Source organism: Narcine bancroftii, chromosome 5 (assembly GCF_036971445.1).
Source record: "Narcine bancroftii isolate sNarBan1 chromosome 5, sNarBan1.hap1, whole genome shotgun sequence".
Classification (NCBI taxonomy): domain Eukaryota; kingdom Metazoa; phylum Chordata; class Chondrichthyes; order Torpediniformes; family Narcinidae; genus Narcine; species Narcine bancroftii.
This window is the reverse complement of record NC_091473.1, coordinates 57,546,866-57,565,573: the sequence shown is the minus strand read 5'-3', so window position 1 is coordinate 57,565,573 and position 18,708 is coordinate 57,546,866. Positions and strand designations below refer to the sequence as shown.

At 41.8% G+C, this 18,708-nt stretch overlaps 1 protein-coding gene across 4 annotated transcripts in view; it reads right to left on the bottom strand.

The window, feature by feature from the left end:
- Window positions 1-18,489, bottom strand: part of rgl1 (ral guanine nucleotide dissociation stimulator-like 1) — a 301,930-nt gene extending 283,441 nt beyond the window's left edge. Inside the window, exons 1-3 of one of the 4 annotated variants that reach the window (XM_069937500.1) lie at window positions 18,066-18,489; window positions 16,345-16,521; window positions 155-204 (exon numbers count right to left, since the gene is read on the bottom strand). In XM_069937500.1, coding sequence (XP_069793601.1) covers window positions 155-204; window positions 16,345-16,435 — 141 coding nt within the window. In that variant the 5' untranslated portion in view covers window positions 16,436-16,521; window positions 18,066-18,489. The remainder of the gene's footprint in view (window positions 1-154; window positions 205-16,344; window positions 16,522-18,065) is intronic. The other 3 variants (XM_069937501.1, XM_069937502.1, XM_069937504.1) reach the window with 3 other exon arrangements.
- Window positions 18,490-18,708: the final 219 nt, after the last annotated feature.

Below are 18,708 nucleotides of genomic sequence, written 5' to 3'. Positions count from 1 at the left end.
ATATCTACATTAAGTTACCTGTAATAACTCATTCTAGCAATAAACAATAAAGGCAACCATGTCAGACACATTATTAAGCTGTTATATTAAAATAATAAGGATTAAAAAAAACTAAAACTAACTTATCTAATCCCTTCCGTCTAATCAAGGTTACCTTTTTTGATGAAAAAGAAATCAATAATGATGTGGAATCACTGGAGACCCCTGGAGAACAGACAAAGAATTACAGGAACGTATAAATAGTTCTACCTTTAATATTATATCTGATTTTCTCTAAACTTAAATAGGACATTATGTCATATTGCCACTGTGTGTGAGTAGGGGATGAATCTCCTTTCCATTTCAATAAAATAACTCGTCTGGCTATCAATGTGGTAAAAGCTAAGACTTTTTCTTGAGATGCTGGTAGAGGTTCATGTGAGTCACAAGATTAACTTCTACTGTGATTAAATGTTTGATTTGAGAGGCCAGACATGGCTAGATTAACACATACCTAAGCAAAGATCTGGACCCACTGCAATTCATCTATCGTCACAATCGCTCTTTGGCTGATGCAACATCATTGGCTTTCCACTCAGCTCTGGATCACCTCGAAAACAGCAACTCATACCTATGGCTGCTTTTCTTCAACTACAGCCCAGCCTTCAATACCATTATTTCCTCAGTGCTGGTCAAGAAGCTACAGGCTCTGGGCCTCTGTCCCCCACTCTGAAATTGGATCCTTGACTTTCCCATCAGAAGCCAACAGTCAGTACATATTGGAAACAATGTCTCCTCCTCACTTACTATAAACACAGGCACATCTCAAGGATGCGTGCTTAGCTGTACTCATTCTACACCCACAGTCGTGTGGCCAGCCACAATTCCAATGTGATCTGTCAGTTTGCCAAACACATCACAGTTTTTAGCAGAATCACAAATAGCATTGAGGAGGGCGTGGCGAGATGGTGTAGAGACTAGACGTGTAATCCCTGTCCTCTTTGGTCAGACTTTTAAGTACCTGTTTTTTAACCCTTTATTTTTAATTTTAAAAAATTTTAATTTTAGTTTGATATTTTGGTGAGCCATTATGGCTGCTAATGTGTAAAAAAAAAACTAAGTCTCAGTTACAAAAGAAAATAGTTTCGAAGTGTAGAAGAATTGGGGTCTAAACGACTTGAAGCAGCCTCGGACTCGATTTCAGCGATCCCCAAGTCTCAATGATTGCCAGTGGGGACGAAAGTTAAAGTAACAGCCACTCACCAATCTCAAGATGGCGCTGGTTTGACCCATTTTGCGGAGGAAGGAGCGCGCTCCCGAGAAGTTAGGCACGAGCCTGGAGGCTTGTTGCAAAGTATAACCCCGTTGGAAGAGATGGGAGCGCGGAGAAAGAGGACTGTGACTCTAGACATGCAGTCTATAGCGACTGTGGATGTGAGTAGCGCTGCTAATTATGGAGGATTCTGTTTATAGAAAAATGGTCTGCAGGGGGAGGATAGCGACAACCCCCTGAGGAAGTCAGGGGGTTGGTGTCCAAATCTCCAGCAAAACGACTAGAATGCTGCCTTTTGATGTACAACTAGAAGAGGACTTACCTTACTCTGTCACTGTACAGGAAATGGAAGAAGAGCAGAAAGAAAGTGAGTTACAAATTGTGGAACCTGATTCTGCATTCCAAATTGCATCTCAACCTGTTTATATGATGTTTGAAGGTATTTGGATATCATTACTGGTCAATTGAACCAGCTGGTTCAAATGAATACTGATATGAGCTCAGACCTAACTGGTTAAGGCAGAAGCCAAATAAAACTGGGAAAACTTTAAAAAATTTTAAGCTTCCTTTTCTGAATGCAAACAACAGGTACAATCCAATACAGAAACAATAATAAAGGTGAAAAAATCAGTTAAAGATTTAGGAGCCCAGGAAAGAGAATTAACAAAAAATATAGACTATTTGGAAAATCAAAGCAGAAGAAATAACGTGAAAATTGTGGGTTATCAGAAGGTATAGAAGGTCAAGATCCTGTCATTTTTTTTTAAATTGGATTCCCCAGATGTTAGGGGAAGAGTCTTTTCCTGATGGATTGGTATTGGAAAGAGCACATCGAGCTTTAAGAACACCCTTACCTGGAGCTGTGATAATTCGTTGTTTGAACTGTTTGGATACAGAGACGATTCTTCGACTTGCAGTTCAAAATGCAAGACAAACTACAATGATGATTCAGAATAGTAGAGTTTTCTTCTACCCTGATTTGAGTCAAGATGTTATCAGATGCCGACGTGAATTTAATCCAGCGAAAGATGTTTTATGGCGTAAAGGTTACAAATTTGCTTTTAGTTATCCTGCTGTGTTGAAAGTGTTTTATGGAAACTATCAGTCTCAATTCTTTGAGAGTGAACATGAAGCAATGGTTTATGCTAATTCGCTACCAGATGTCAGAGGACAAAGAAGAAGTCCACCATTATCACCTAAAAGAAAATCTGATGGTCTTGGAAATGGGAAAAATGGCAGAAGTGGAAAGAATGGGAATGGAAAGAGTTCATCTACTCTTGAAATGAGTTCACCATCTGGACTGGAATTTTAAGGCTGAATTTTTTTTTTAATATGTTAATATTTTTGATTGGCTGGCTGGGGAGGAGGGGATTGCACTAATTTCTTTGTTAGTCATCAGTCACTAGTGGGTAATCCACACCCAGTTTTTTTTTAGGGAGTTACTATCTTTTGGTAGTTTTTTTGGTTTTTTTTTTATTAACGAATATTATTTTTATTTGGTGGGCCTATATATTTTAATTTGGGGCTCCTATATATATTTAAATATTAAAAATTTCTTCTTTGTTATTATTAATTTTGTGATTAATTTTGGTATTTAGTAATTGTATTAGATATGTCAAATTTGAAATTTGCTACTTTTAATGTTTAGGGATTAAACAACCCAATCAAGCATAAGAAAGTTTTGGCATATATCAAAAAGATGAAAATTGATAGCTTTTTTTTACAAGAGACACATTTGAATGAAAAAGAAAGTATGAAATTGAAGAGGGACTGGGTTGGACATTTTTTTTTCTTCATTTAACTCTAAAGCTAAGGGAGCAGCAATTTTGAAACATAAAAATTTACCTTTTGAATTACAATCAATGGAAATGAATGCAGGATGTATTCTTAAATTGAATTGTAAGATTTCTAATGAATTTTGGACTTTACTCAACATTTATGCACCGAATGTGGACGATGAAGCATTTATTTCGGATGCATTTTTGTTTCTGGGACAAGCTAATGAAAATGTTCTGGTTGGAGGAGATTTTAACTGTGTTTTGGAACCTTTATTAGATAAATTTCCAAAAAATGTAAAAAATATCTAAAATGGCAATTCAAATTCAGGCTTTGATGAACGATTTTAATTTAGTGGATATTTGGTGATATCTCAACCCAACAGAGAAGGATTTCTCTTTTTATTCATTTAGACATGAATCTTTTTCTAGAATTGATTTTTTTTTAGTATCAGCACATTTACAGGGGAAAATATTGCAAGCAGAATATAAAAGTCGGGTAATTTCAGATCATTCTTTGTTGTATTTTACTTATGAGAGTTCTGAAACAATTTGTGCAGCTTCTCGTTGGAGATTCAATATGATGTTGTTAAAAAAAGTGGAATTTATTGAATTTTTGAAAAAACAAATCAATCTCTTCTTGGAAGAAAATGTTCATTCCGTTCAGAGTAAATTTATATTGTGGGATGCTATGAAAGCTTACTTGAGAGGCCAAATAATTAGTTATACCTTGTTAGGTAAAAACATCATGAGCTGGGAATGTAGAAGGAGTCACCCAGTCCTGGGCCGTAACAAGATGGAGTTGTGACCTTGTACTCTCAAGATAAGAGTGGGGATGACAAATTGATGTGCAGGAAACTAGCAGAGAAGGATAGCAACAGTTTATTCATTGGACAATGTCATGGTATGATAATTTACTAAGTACGTATCCTAAGGTATATAAAAAACACCACTTGCTGATAACGCAGAATGCGCCTTCTCCAACTAACACTGTTAGTTGCAAGTGTTACAATCCGGCAATAAAGAACAAAGAACCTTGATTTCGACTCAGTCTGGTGTTTGACTCACTCATTCATTCATGAACAAAGCAGACCTAACAATTTGGTGACCCCAACGTGATGGGTGAGTGGACACTGGACGACGGTTTCTGTTTTTCTTGACAATCATCTCAGCCGGCTGATAAAAAGGTCCAGAGAAGCCTGTTTTAACAAAATTCTCTCTTTTAAAATCTTTATGATTGTCAGTAAGAACTGGAGATCGGACAAATTAGACGACCATAATTGAAGGTCGTCACCTACCAGGATTGTAACACGTAAGTGGTTACAGATAAAAGAAAAGTCCTTAAGGTGTTTGAGTGACATTTGATAAGTGCTTCGCCGACAAACTACTAGAGTTTAAAAAGTCTTTATTGTGTCGTTGCAAAGTCCAATAGAGTGAGAAGGTGGTCTATGAACAATTGGGGACCTGAGTTTTCTGCCCTAAACTGGTTATTAAGAGGAAAAATCTCCCATGTGAAGGTTGGGCTTTGAAAGAAAATGAAGGTTCAGGCTTATTGGTCTCAATTGTATAAAAACACTCACTTATAAATGTCCGGTAGGTATGATAATGTTTGTACACTTGAAAACTTAAGAATTTATTTCCCCAATTCGCCGTGGTGGAATACCACAGCGGACATTAGAGACCTAACAACCTCTATGGTTAAAAAGAATTATTTGACCGAGAGCCTCGAATTAGAGAAACAGATTGTTGAATTAGAAAAGGAATTTCAGAGAGATGTAACAGAAAATCAAAAAATAGAGTTGTCTAGATTGAAATTGAAATACAATACATTGCAATCTTATCAATTTGAATGCTTGATTAATAGATCTAAACAACGGTATTATGAATGGGGTGAGAAAGTGCGTAAGGTACTTGCATGGCAGTTAAAGAAAGAACAGGTATCAAGGGTTATTAATGCAGTCAGACGAAATTCGACTGTTACTTATAAACCTCGTGAGATTAATGATGAGTTCTATTCATTTTATAAGAAATTATATACTTCCGAGGAAATACAGGAGAGTGGATTGATTGACTCCTTTTTAATCGATGTTGAAATTAGTGGTATTAGAAGATATATTGGAGCTGGAGGCTCCTTTTAGTGATTTAGAAATTAAATTGGCTATGTTGGAAATGCCAAATGGAAAATCAGCTGGTGATGACGGGTTTTTGGTTGAATTTTATAAGGTATTTTATGATGATTTATCTACGATGTTTGGAGATGTGATACAACAGATTAATGAACATTATGGTCTACCTGAATCATGCTCTAGTGCCTTAATTACTGTAATTCCTAAGAAGGATAGAGATCCATTGAAGGTGTCTTCATATAGACCAATTTTTTTGTTAAACATAGACTATAAAATAATAGCTAAAGTATTAGCGAATCGATTGGCTAAACTTTTACCTAAGATGATACATGTTGATCAAATAGGTTTCATAAAGAATAAATATGCTTCAGATAATATTCTTCGAGTGATTAGTTTGATTAATAAATATCAACAGTGCCCTTACCATCCGATGGTGATATCTCTTGATGCAGAAAAGGCTTTTGATAGAGTTGAGTGGAACTTTTTATTTAAAGTTTTAGAGAAATTTAAGTTTGGTCCTTTTATTGGTTGGATTAAAGCTTTATATAATAAACCAATAGTCAGGGTATTGACAAATGGTCAGATTTCTGAACCTTTTAAATTAACCGTTCAATTCGACAAGATTGTCCTTTGTCTCCAGCTTTGTTTGCGTTAGTAATTGAACCTTTAGCACAGTTGATCCGACAAAATACACAGATACAAGGTATGAGAGTTTTAGATGAGGAGTAGAAAATTAATCTATTTGCTGATGATGTATTGGTGTATTTAACAAACCCAGCTTTTACACTTGAAGGAATGTTTAACACAATATGGATCTTTGTCTAGATATAAAGTTAACTGGGAAAAAAGTGAAATTTCACTGATAGGTGAAGGAGATTATTCAGTTTATAAGAATATTATTAATTTGAAGTGGACTGATCGAATTAAATATTTGGGTATAAATGTGGATGTTGATTATTAATCTTTATACAAATTAAATTATGTACCGTTAATGAAAAAGATCAAAGCTAATTTAATTGTGGAAGGATCTTCCTATAAATTTAATTGGAAGAATAAATACAATTAAAATGAATATCTTTCCACGTATACAATATTTGTTTCAGTCAATTCCGTGTTTACTTAATAAGAATTTTTTCCGAGATTTAAATAAAATGGTTAGGGAATTTTTATGGAAGGATAAATTTCCGAGAGTAGCTTGAATAAGTTAACTTGGAAATATGCATTAAGAGGATTACATTTACCACATTTTCAAAATTATTATGAGGCAGCTCAATTTAAATTTATTAGTTCTTTAATGGATTTGGAATGGCCCCCGAGTTGGGCCAAAATTGTTTCTCTAATTGAGATTTCTGAATTTGAAATACATCAATTTTTGTTTCGGTGGAATTTAAATTTATTACAACAATATAATGTGCCTATACTAAAACATTTAATGAAGTTATGGATGAGAAAAAAAGGACGATAGGTTCTAAGGGTAAATTATTGACTTTAACACCGTTATATAATAATCAACTTATTCCTTTTTCAATGCATAATCAATGTTTATTACATTGGAAATCTAAAGGTATAAAAAATCTAGGGCATTGTTTTAAAGAAGGTAATTTTTTTTCCTTTAATCAAATGAGGGAAGATTTTGGTATCAATGACAATTCTTTATTTGTTTATTATCAACTTCAATCTTTAGTAAAACAAATATTTGGTAGAGATATGACTTTACCTAAATTGACTAAATTTGAATCTTTTCTTGTGATTGTACCAAAGAAGGGAAAATTATGGTTTTAGTGCATCTGACTCTTGTTTTAGATGTGGTAATTCAGTTGGAACTTTTTTTCATGCTGTTTGGTTATGTGTACATATACAATCTTTTTGGAAAGCAATTCAATTGTTTTTGGAACATTTGTATAAGATTAAAATAGTTTTAGACCCGACAATATTTTTGTTGGGTAAGTTGAAGCCTTTGAAAGATTTGGGATTAGATAAATTACTTTTGTATATTTAGCTTTATCTGTAGCAAAAAAATGTATAGCAAGTACATGGAAAAATGCTAATGTGATTGATATTAATAGATGGCATAATGAGATAAAACTTGTTTGGTAATGGAAAAAAATCACACATGTTTTACATGATAATTCTTATTTTTTTCTTAAAAAGTGGTATTTATATTCAGAATATTTACATTTAAGTTTACTTTGATTAAATTTTAGAAAATATATTTTAGTTTTCTTTCTTTTTGGCTCTCCTAAAGAGAGCTGGCTGAGAGGGGGAGGGGGTCTTCTTTTTTTTTTCTTTTCTTTATTATATTAATTTTTTTTATTGTTTACAATATGTACTTTTTCTATTGTACCTTGTTGAACAAATAAATAAAGTTGTGAATAAAAACAAATAGCATTGAGGAAGCATACAGGAGGAAGATAGATCAGCTCTGATCAACAACCTTGCGCTCAACATCAGCAAAACCAAGGAGATGTTTGTGGACTTCAGGAGGGAGCCAGGGGAACATGATCCAGTTCTCATTGAGGTTAAGTGAAAAAACACATACAAATGCTGGAGAAGTTCAGCAAGTCAAACAGTGCCTATATATATCAAAGATACATCACCAACATTTCGGGCTTCAAATTCCTGGGTGTCAACATCTGCGAGTATCTGTCCTGAACCCTCCATATATTGATGCAATCATGAAGGCTTCCCAGTGGCTATACTTTGTGAGGTGATTGACGAGATTCAGTATGTCACCGAAGACTGCAGTCTAGCTGGTTGCATCACTGTCTTTTATGGGGGTGCCAATTCTCAGGACAAGAATAAACTCCAGAGGGTTGTTAACTCGGCCTGGAACATCACAGGCACCAGACTTCACTCCATCGAGGACATCTACATGAGGCAATGTCTTAAAAAGCAGCCTCTATCCTCAAAGACCCCCACCACCCTGGCCACACCCTCTTCACTCTGCTACCATTGGGGGGGGGGGGGAAGGAACAGGAGCCTAAAGATAAGCACTCAACAGCACAAGGACAGCTTCTTCCCCGCTGCCATCAGATTCCTGAATAATCAATGAACCAAAGACACTGCCTTACTTTTCGCGGATTACTATTTTTATATATTATTTTTGTAAGACGGTTTATAATATGAATGTTTACACTAAGATGCTGTTACAAACCACCGAATTTCATGACTTGTTCATGACAAGAAGTTCGGATTCTCAGATAGTTTGCATACATAGGTTAATTTACAGGTACAGATGACAATATTTTTAATTCTCAATTCATAGTATGTAGGTTTCAATTCTCAATATTAAACAATGAAAAGTCATAATGTACACATTATAAATAACTATATTTTACTTAAAACCAGAAAATCAACCCTTTCCCATTGGCATTGTGTACAAAAGTAGTAGGAACTGCAGACCCAGTTCTGACATTTTTCATTACAAGTCCCATTGAGTCTGACAATGCATTTAAAATTACTCTGCAGAGCCTTGTTTAAATAGATGACAATCTAACAATCTGCCTTTGCAAAATTTTTCATCAACCTTGCAATCTCCTGTGGCAAAGTGCTCTAAACGAGTAAATGTTTCAATGCTTTTGGCTTTAATCGGCCCTGAATTTTCTTTGTGCATTTCAGTCTTCCATTAGGACAGGAAACAATGGATTATCTCACATAGCAATACTGATCTTGGATGGAAAGAGAGGAATAGAACCAACAAAACTCCAGAGGCTCATCGACTAGTTAAAGCAACATAGTATTTATGGGTACTGCTCTGGCTGGAGAGCAATGCACAAGTGACCACATACTGTATAGACTTGCATACACAAAATTGAAATTAAGGACAAATTTTCTTTCTAACTCAACTTTCAATGCAAAAATTTAACTTGAAATACCATGCAATGAAAAAGCACAGGGAACATAGAAGAGACAAATAAATAAATAAATGGAACCAAAATTATTTAGGCACCAGTCATTAGTCAAAACATCAGTCAAAATTGTCACTTTGTACAAGAGCAAGGGTGATAAGAGCGACTGCAACCACTGCAGAGTATCTCCCTCTTGAGTATTGTTGGCAAAGTCTTTGCTTGTGTGACTCTGGCACATCTACATATTCGGACAGGTCTACCCTGAGTCTCGGTCTGGCTTCTACACAGGAAGGTCAACCGCTGATGTGATTTTCTCACTCAATTAACTCCAGGAGAAGTGCAGGGAACAAAAGAAACCCCTCTTCACTTTCATCGACTTGACAAAGGCATTTGACCTTGTTAACGGGGATGGGCTCTTTCAGATTCTCCCCAAGATAGGCTGTCCCTTCAAACTCCATAGTATATTCAAGTCATTTCACGATGACATGAGGGCTAGTGTTCAGTACGATGGAAGCTCCACTATTCATAATGGAGTCAAACAAGGATACATGTTGGCCCTAACATTATTCAGCATTTTCTTCTTTCTGCTATGGAAGCAGGCATTTGGGACGTCGACAGAAGGCATCTACATGCACACCAGGTCTGATGGGCAGCTGTTCAACCCTGCGTAGCTGAGGGCAAGTACAAAGGAGCGAAAGATCTTACTATGCTATATGTTCTTTCCTGATACTGCTATAATCTCGCACACCAAGCCACAACAGCAAACTCTCATGGATTGCTTCTCGAAGACATGCAACGACTTTGGACTTACCATCAGCCAAAAGAAAACAAATGTCCTTGCCCAGAACATAGTGGAGACACCAATCATTACGATCAACAACGACAATGTAGAAGTGGTCCACGAGTTCACTTACTTGGGGTTAACCATTAACGACACTCTCTCCCTAGATGCTGAAATCAATAAGTGTATCAGCAGAGCAGCATTGATCCTAGCATGACTCTCCTCGCGGGTCTGAGAGAATCAGAAACTCACTACAAACACCAAGACTGCTGTGTAAAGTGCATGCATTATCAGCACCCTCTTGTATGGTAGTGAGACTTGCCCCACCTACTCCAAGACAGAAAGGAAGCTCAACAGTTTTCACCTGTGCAGCCTTCGCCACATCCTCTGCATCACCTGGAGAGACAAAGTCCCAAATTCGGAGGTCTTCTCCCACACTGGGCTTCACACAATGTTCATGCTTATAATACAGTGCAGATTGCGCTGGTTGGGCCACCTCCGTCGCATGAAGGATGGTAGACTGCTGAAGGACACCGTCTACAGAGAATTAGCAATAGGCAAGAGGAACATGGCCAGCTTCACTTCAAGGACCTCTGCAAGCGTGACATGAAAGCGTTAAAAAATAAATCAACACAGCGTTGAGAGGATACAGCAAAATGACCGCAACAAGCGCAAGGAACGCTTCACGAATACCTAGAGCAAGGCGAGAGAGTGATCAGGAGTCAGTTTGAGGAGCGGAGAGCTAAGCAAAGAGCACAGCAGACAACAATTCAATTATGCCCTAGGCTTGCAGCAACTGTGGCAGAGCCTGTCACCCTAGGATCAGCCTCCATAGCCACAATTGACGCTGCTAAAATAAGTGACAACCAGAGGTGTAATATTTAATATTCATTAAATACATCATCTTAAATGTTCCTACTGTAGCGGCAGCTACACTGCTACTGAAAGAACACACAACCAGATGGGTTGAGCTCAGTGAGCAGAACCAATTTATTGCAGGCTGCTGGGATAGACTTATACTGCCAGGCCGAACCTGGCTGAGAACCACACTGAGGGGGCGCTGATGTCACCTGGGCATCAAGCGGTCCCTCCCCAGTGCAGGCTTCTGAGACCTGTGCTGAGAAGAAGGGGAAACCCCCGACGGCGCCATTTTGGCCGGCTGCACCGCCGCGTGGATTACAAGCGGGGCTGATTCGCCTGCCTAGTGGTGTGCTGCCACACAGCCCCCCAGAACCGGCGCCAATGTCCTTTTTAGCTGGGCGGCCTCACTTCTTGGACTGGGCCACAATCACTGGTTCGGTAGGGTCGAGGTGCGCTGGCTTCAGCCTGTCCACAGTAAACAGTTCCCACCTGCTGCCGATGTCCAACGCGGACGTAGACCCTGAACGTTGGACAAACTTATACGGCCTCTCGTAAGGTCTCTGCAGAGGTGCCGCGTGCAGGCCCCGCCGAATAAAAACGTACTCTGTGGAAAGCAACTTGCTGGAGACGTGAGATAGCCATGTGCAGTGTCTGGGCGGTGATGAGGGTGCAAACGAGTCCAAATGGGCCCGGAGGTGAGGAAGCAGCTCGTGTGGCGACCACGAGGGGTTGTGAGGCACGTTGATGAACTCACCAGGAAGTGCCAGCGGTGCGCCATAAACCAGCTCAGCTGATGACGCCTGCAGATCCTCCTTGGGTGTGGAGCGGATGCCCAGGAGCACCCAAGGCAGTTCGTCTACCCAGTCATGACCGGTGAGGTGGGCCATAAGTGCCGACATAAGGTGGTGATACAGATGCTCGACCAGCCCATTGGCCTGCGGGTGATAGGCCGTGGTGTGGTGTAGCTCATTCCCAACCTGTTGGCGAGCTGTGCCCAGAGCGCAGAGGTGAACTGGGTGCCCCGATCGCTGGTGAGGTAATTCAGAACACCGAACCAGGTGACCCAACCGTGCAACAGCGCTCAGGATCAGGAGTCTGTGGAGGTGTCCGGCATCGGGATCGCCTTGGGCCAATGAGTGGTGCAGTCCACCACCGTGAACAGGTAATAGTTGCCCCAGGAAATGGTTAAGGGCCCAACTATGTCCATGTGAATGTGGATGAACCGTTCCCGGACGTGCTCGAACTCTTGCATGGGCGCCCTGGTGTGCCTGTGTACCTTGGACATTTGGCAATAGGTGCATGTTCTGGCCCAGCCTGCGATCTGCTTCCACAGCCCTTGTCAGACAAACTGCTCTGCCACCATCCAGACCGTGGACTTGCCTGCGCCACTGCTGGGGAACCACTGGAGACATCACACAGGATGATGCTTCCGCCGCTCGGAGGTCTTGCAACCACAGGCCCGTGATGGCAGTCCTGAAGGCTTGCTTCTCCTCGTCGGACTTCTGGTCCCTGGTGAGCTGGTCGAAGTTGAGGCTGGGCATCAGCGCGCAGATGGTCGGTTGTGAGAGTGCATCAGCGACCATGTTGTCCTTCCCCGCCTTATGCCAAATGTCGGTGGTAAGATCCGACACGAAAGAGAGGTAACGCTGCTGGAAGGCCAACCAGGGGTCCTTCACCATCGCGAGTGCCTGGGTGAGGTGTTTGTGGTCAGTGAAGATGGTAAAAGTCCTCCCCTCCAAGAAATAGTGGAAATGCTGTACCACCAGGTACATGCCCATTAACTCACAGTCAAAAGTGCAATACTTCCTTTTTGGTGGGCGGAGAAGCCTGCTGAAGAATGCCAGCAGCTACCATTGTCCATTCACCTGCTGCTCCAAGACGGCGCCGACGACTGTGCAGAGGCATCAACAGAAAGCGCCACATGCAGGTTGGTGTGCGGGTGGGCGAGCATGGTAGCTTTTACGAGGGTGTCCTTGGTGGCGATTTGTGCTTAGCTGTGATGAGGTTGAATAGTGTCTGCATAATGCACGCAGAACCCGGGAGGAATTGGCTGTAGAAGTTGACCATACCCACGAACTCTTACAGCCTCTTGAGATTGACCGGACGTGGGAACTCCTTGATAGCGGCGACCTTCGTAGCAGCGGGCGTGGCTCCCTTGGCTGTGATGGTATGGCCTAGGAACTGCATGGACTTTTTCCCAAACTGGCATTTGGCTGGGCTGATGGTGAGGCTGAAGTCGGCCAGCTGGGAGAAGAGGGTGCACAGGTGGGCCTTGTGTTGTGCCTGATCCCTGCTGGCAATGTAGATGTCATCTAAGTAAATGAAGACGAAATCCATGTCCCTGTCCACTGACTCCATGAGGCACTGGAAGGTCTGAGTGACGTTCTTGAACCTGAATGGCATGCAAAAGAATTCGAACAAGCCAACGGGGGTGATGAAGGCCATCTTGGGTATGTCCTCAGGGTGCACCCGGATTTGGTGATACCTACACACCAGATCAACCTTGGAGAAAACCCTCATACCATGCAGGTTGGCCGTAAAGTCCTGGATGTAATGGTCAGGAACTGTTGCCTCATTGAGCCGTCGATAGTCTCTGCAGGGGCACCAGCCGCTGGAGGCTTTCAGGACCAGGTGGAGTGGTGAGGCACACGGGCTGTCGGACCACTGAATGATCCCCAGCTCCAACAGATGCAAAAACTCCTCCTTCGCCACTTGGAGCTTGTCAGGTGAGTGCCAGCGTGCCTTGATGTGAACTGGTGGGCCCTGGGTGAGGATGTGGTGGAACACCCAGCGGTGCAGCAAGGCAGCGGAGAACTGTGGCTTGAGGAGGGTCGGAAACTTGACAAGGATTCGCTGGAACTCATCTCTGGGCATACTGATCGTGGCCATCTGCGGCTGCTCTGTGCAGGATGCATCGAGGCGACGGCCTGGAATGTATGGACATCCACCAGGTGCCTACCCCGAATGTCCACCAGAAGCCCGTGGGTGAGGAAGAAGTCGGCACCCAGGATGGCGGTTGGAATGGACGAGACGGTGAACCTCCACGAGAACTTTCATCGGCCGATCTGGAAGTGGACTGTCTTGTTTCCATATGTCCAGATCTCTGTTGCGTTGGCTGCACGGAGGAGAGGTCCTTGAGGTCAGTTCCTGGGCTTGATGGCCATGGCCAGGATCATCCTGATCTAGGCCCCAGTGTCGACAAGGAAGCGCCGGCCGCTGACTGAGTCCCGCAGGTAGAGGAGGTTGTGTTCTTGGCCAGCCGCCACTGCCATTAACAGCAGCCGGCCTGCTCATTTCCCTGGAACGCACAGGGCTGACAACACTTCCGAACCTTGGCTTCCCAACGCTGGTGGTAGAAGCAGAGGTCTGGAGTGGATGCCGTGCCCCTAGTTATGCTCTTGGTGGCCCCTAAAGGGGCCGGATGCTCTACCGCAGCACTAGGGGCGGGCTTGGCGTGGTCATGCCCGTGCCTTGTGACCTGTTGGACTGCCGAGCCCTTCGGGAATCGCTCGAGCCACAGCTCTTGGGCCTTCTGAGCGACCTTCCTCAGGTCAGTTAAGCTCTCTTGGGCCAGTAACGGCCAGATGTCCTCAGGAAGATGGTTGAGGAAAATGCGCTCGAAGAGTGACCAGTTGGTGTGATCACCCATGAGCGCGAACATTTCATCTATCAGCTCCTTCGGAGACCTGCCCCCCAGGGTGTCAAGGTGCAGCATCCAAGCAGCACGCTGGTGCCTGGATGGTCTGAGGAATCCGGTGAGCACTCGCTTGATGGTCTTCGGCAGGTGGGTGCTGAACGATATGCAGCACATGTTTGGTGGTGGCCTGGTCCAGGGCGGCGACCACTTGGTAGAATTTGGTCGTGTCGCATGAAATCTGGCTGAGGCGAAACTCAGCCTCCGTGTGGCCGAACCAGGTCTCGGGCTCCTGAACCCAGAAATCAGGCAGCTTGACAGCTATAGCACTGATCCCAGATTCGCTCATGATGGGTTCAAAGACATTTGAACCAGTCGGAGTCACCAAATGTAGTGGCAGCTACACTGCTACTGAAAGAACACACAACCAGACAGGTTGAGCTCAGTGAGCAGAACTGATTTATTTCAGGCTGCTGGACTGGACTTATACTCCCAGCCTGGACCTGGCTGAGAACTGCACTGACATCACGTGGTCCCCCAGCACTGGCTTCTGAGACCCGTGCTGAGAAGGGGAAACGCCCGATGGTGCCATTTTGGCCGGCTGCCCCACAGCGTGGATTACAAGTGTGGTCAGTTTGCCTGCCTAGAGGTGTGCCGCCACACTACTTTAGTTAGCATGGCATGAAACTAAAACTAAATAAATCCAATAACTTAAATTCTGTCCTCCCATTGGAGTCCCGTCCCTACCCTTTAATGCCACCTCATTGCATCACATTACAAAACAGCATATTGATTTTGTTTTGTGTCTACTCATGGATTGAATTTATAAGTAAAGCAGTTTATTTTTGATTGCAACCCGAATATGTTCATCCTACAAATTTCAGTCCAAGCAAAAAATTGAAGCATTTAAAATATTTAGGAGTTAAGGCTCCAAAGTTTAAGATTTCTCCAACCTTTGTAATGGAGAAGAAAACAGTCAAATGGCACAAAGTGAAGAAATTACTTCAGTTGAAGATATTAATACAAAAAGAACTCTCGCTGTTGTCATGTTTATGACTCCCATCAACCATTTACATCTGGGACCCAAAACAATGGCAGCAGTAGAAACCTGCACACATTTCTGAGGATGGATCTCCATTTTGGCAAATAAATCTCCTCATTTCTCAACTAGTTTTACACTAGTTTCCCTTTTCTCTGATCTTTCAGCTGAATATAGAGAGGTGATTGTAGTGGACAGGTTCTGGCTATCCATCTGTGGTGAAAACACTATTGTACATATTTGTCATATGTAAATAACATGACCTTTCCTGGTTGACCCTGCTCTCACTGGCCAGCTCGTGACTCCTCCTCTCTCTTCCCCATAAAGGCTGTCATCCCACAAGCCGGCCCCCAGTTCGAGTCTGGGTCAGTGCGAGCAACCAACACAGGGATGCTGTCCATTTCTTGCAAATAAAAGCCTTCAATTTTGGAAGTCTTTGTGTAATTGATTGTGTATCAATCCCATAGGATGATGATGGTTCCTTTCAGCCAGATTGTGGGGTATGATACGAGTATACCCCACTCCGCAGAAAGGAACAGCGTGTGCATGAATGGATTTTAAGTGAGTAGGGTGTTACAAAGGTCCAAGACCACCCCTCGACATTCACTCCCAAATCCAGCAGCATGGTGAGGTCCAAGACAGATGGCAGAAGTTCTGTGGCAGTGAATGGCCAGACCAAGCATCGATGCAAGGGATGTCCTTTCAGTACTTCACAGCATGTGCTTGCTAGATGGCTGTTGACCCTACAAGACAGTTTGTCCACCTTTTGACAGGTCTTGTTTTTCATCTTGCAAGGCATCCACACCAAGCAAGCCTGATGGGGGAGCCAGTATAGTTGCTGACCACGCAACAGGTAGTACGGAGTTACTTGGTACCAATAGTACTGTGACGAATGACCTGACAGTGGACAGGTGTAGATAATCTAAATGACTGAACATTAGAAAGGTTCCATACATGGGTTCAAATCACCCAAGAAGCCACAAGTCAGACACATTCATCAGCTGCCTCTCTGCTGAACATGATCTTACCTTCCAGAGCAATTCTCCAATTGGCCGGGCTCTGCAGGCCTTTTATTCCCAACATCCCCACAGAAATGCTCGAGAGTTTGAGACTTCCCATTTAGAGAGCAGTGCCAAATCTCCACAGGAGTGAAGGCAGCACCAAAATCTCAGATGACCATTTGGATCTTTATTCTTTTGCATTAGCTAAAGAAAAAAACTTTTCATACATCCAAAATCTACATGTCAGTTCCCTTAAATAATTGGCATCTCATCTTCACAAACAATAGTTAAATACAAATTCAAGCAGAAATAATTTTTCTAACACTCTGCCTTTTACTGTAACAAAAGACATGTACATTTAAAAAATATGCAGAGGATTTGTTTTGAAAAAAACATGACTAATTTGAATGCCAGATGTTCTTATTAGCAAATACAAAAAAAAATCAGAATATTTTCTCCCAGCAATTAAGGTTGTGCAAAAATCCAGGGCAATTCTTATTTCCAGTGAGAATATACAGAAGACCCTCTATTTTTCCCATATCTTTTGCAAATTGAGCCAAAATCTGAAATGTAGGTCTGTGCCAGTTAAAAGCCAAGCCCGAACAAATCATGCCCCACCTCAAAAAAAATTACACTCAAAACCAAGTTAAGATGCTAAAGTAGTCACCATTTAAGAATGTTAAGATCTCAAATTTATCTTTTCAAGAAAATTGGCAAAGATTTCCTCTGTGGGGACCACAGCAGAACACCCCAATGAGCAGCAGACCAGCATGGGACTTGGCACAACAGGTCATTTATGAGGGTGTCAGTGGGGACCAGGGCTCCCAAAAGGCCTTGGACACTGACAGCTTCCCAATCATTTCACAGATTTGGAACTTGGGTCAAAGAGGGCAATTTAGACACCTGTTGCTCAGGTTCCTCAATGGACCAAAATGGAGACAGTGCAATTACAGAGGTTACTTTACAGGGCAAAAGAAGGAAAACAATTTGCGTAGTTTGATGAATGAGTAAGTGTTGTCTGTCAAGGGGAGGTTGCAAGTTATGTGCACATCAAGGAACCTTAAGCTCTCCATTCTCTCCAAGACTGAGCCATTTATGTGTCAACCTGCATCTCCTGAAGTCCACAGTCATCTCCTTGGTCTAGTCAATACTGAGATGCAGGAGATTGCTTTTGCACTATTTTTCTAATTAACGTGAATTGTTTGATGGTTTGGGGTTAATGTGAGATTAACTTCATGTAAAAATAAGCCACCATCAAATAGGGAAACTAATCATGAGAGAATCGAAGGCAAATGGTATTGATCCACTTATGGAAAGCATGGGGAAGCGGACAGAGGAGGAAGAAATGAGAATAAATGCATGACAGGGTTGGGCTCCATTGCTTGGTCCTAAACACAATCCATGACATACTAAAGATAAATTATATATATTTGCTTCTTTCTTTCTATAAATTTCAGCAGCTAGAAAAGGCTTAAAAAGAATATTTTTATGGGAAAATAGTAGAGTCTGTAAAAGAAATTGTTTTCTTTTAGTAGCAGAGCTGCAAGATGAGAGAACTAAGGCCATGCTGTTCTCAAAACTCGTGCTAGATGTTTTGCTGAAGTCTGCAGATTATAGGCCATGTGAATAGTCTCAAACAGGCTGCAGAATAGGAAACCAAACCATATATAAAAAAAAGCTTGTGCCGACTTGCAGAAAAGACCCTCCTGTAGGTTACAACAGGTTTTTTCATGTAACAGAGTACCCACCTTGCAAAGCTAATAAAATTGTTCTGACTCTCATTTTAAGTTCTAGGATCCTCACATCCAGTCAAGGGCAGATGAAGCCATAGTTTCATGTCAAACATCTTCTTTTCAATCAAACGTAACTCTGCTTTCCTGCTGCCATTTCAGTTGGTGTCACAATAATGATAGCCAAATTTGGATTAAGTTCTGCTTATTAAAATACCAACCTCTGATCAACAAATGAATTCAGATCTACCTCAATTCTTCCATCTTCAACCTGTGTGTTTCTCTGCATGTGTTCCTGATTCTTCCACCTGCTTGCTTGTGATTATCAACTTATTTCAAGATAGTTTATTTCACTCTAATATTTGCTGCCCGATGACCACAAGCACTGGCTGTTTCTGTGCTTCATGTCTAATTGTTGAGATATTATATATTCACCTGTGAAATCACAAATGAGCCACGTTGCCAATGACAAACGGTTATGGATTTAATGCACTGTGACATCATCGGTCATTGTGATGTCATCAATGATTAACATTCATTTAAAACTTGCAATGTCCTAAATTAAATGCACTGACAAAAGGCCTTTTCACATTGGCGACCTGCTAAATTGACATGTTAATGACCCATTTTGGGGTCATTCACAATGGACCAAGAAAAACCA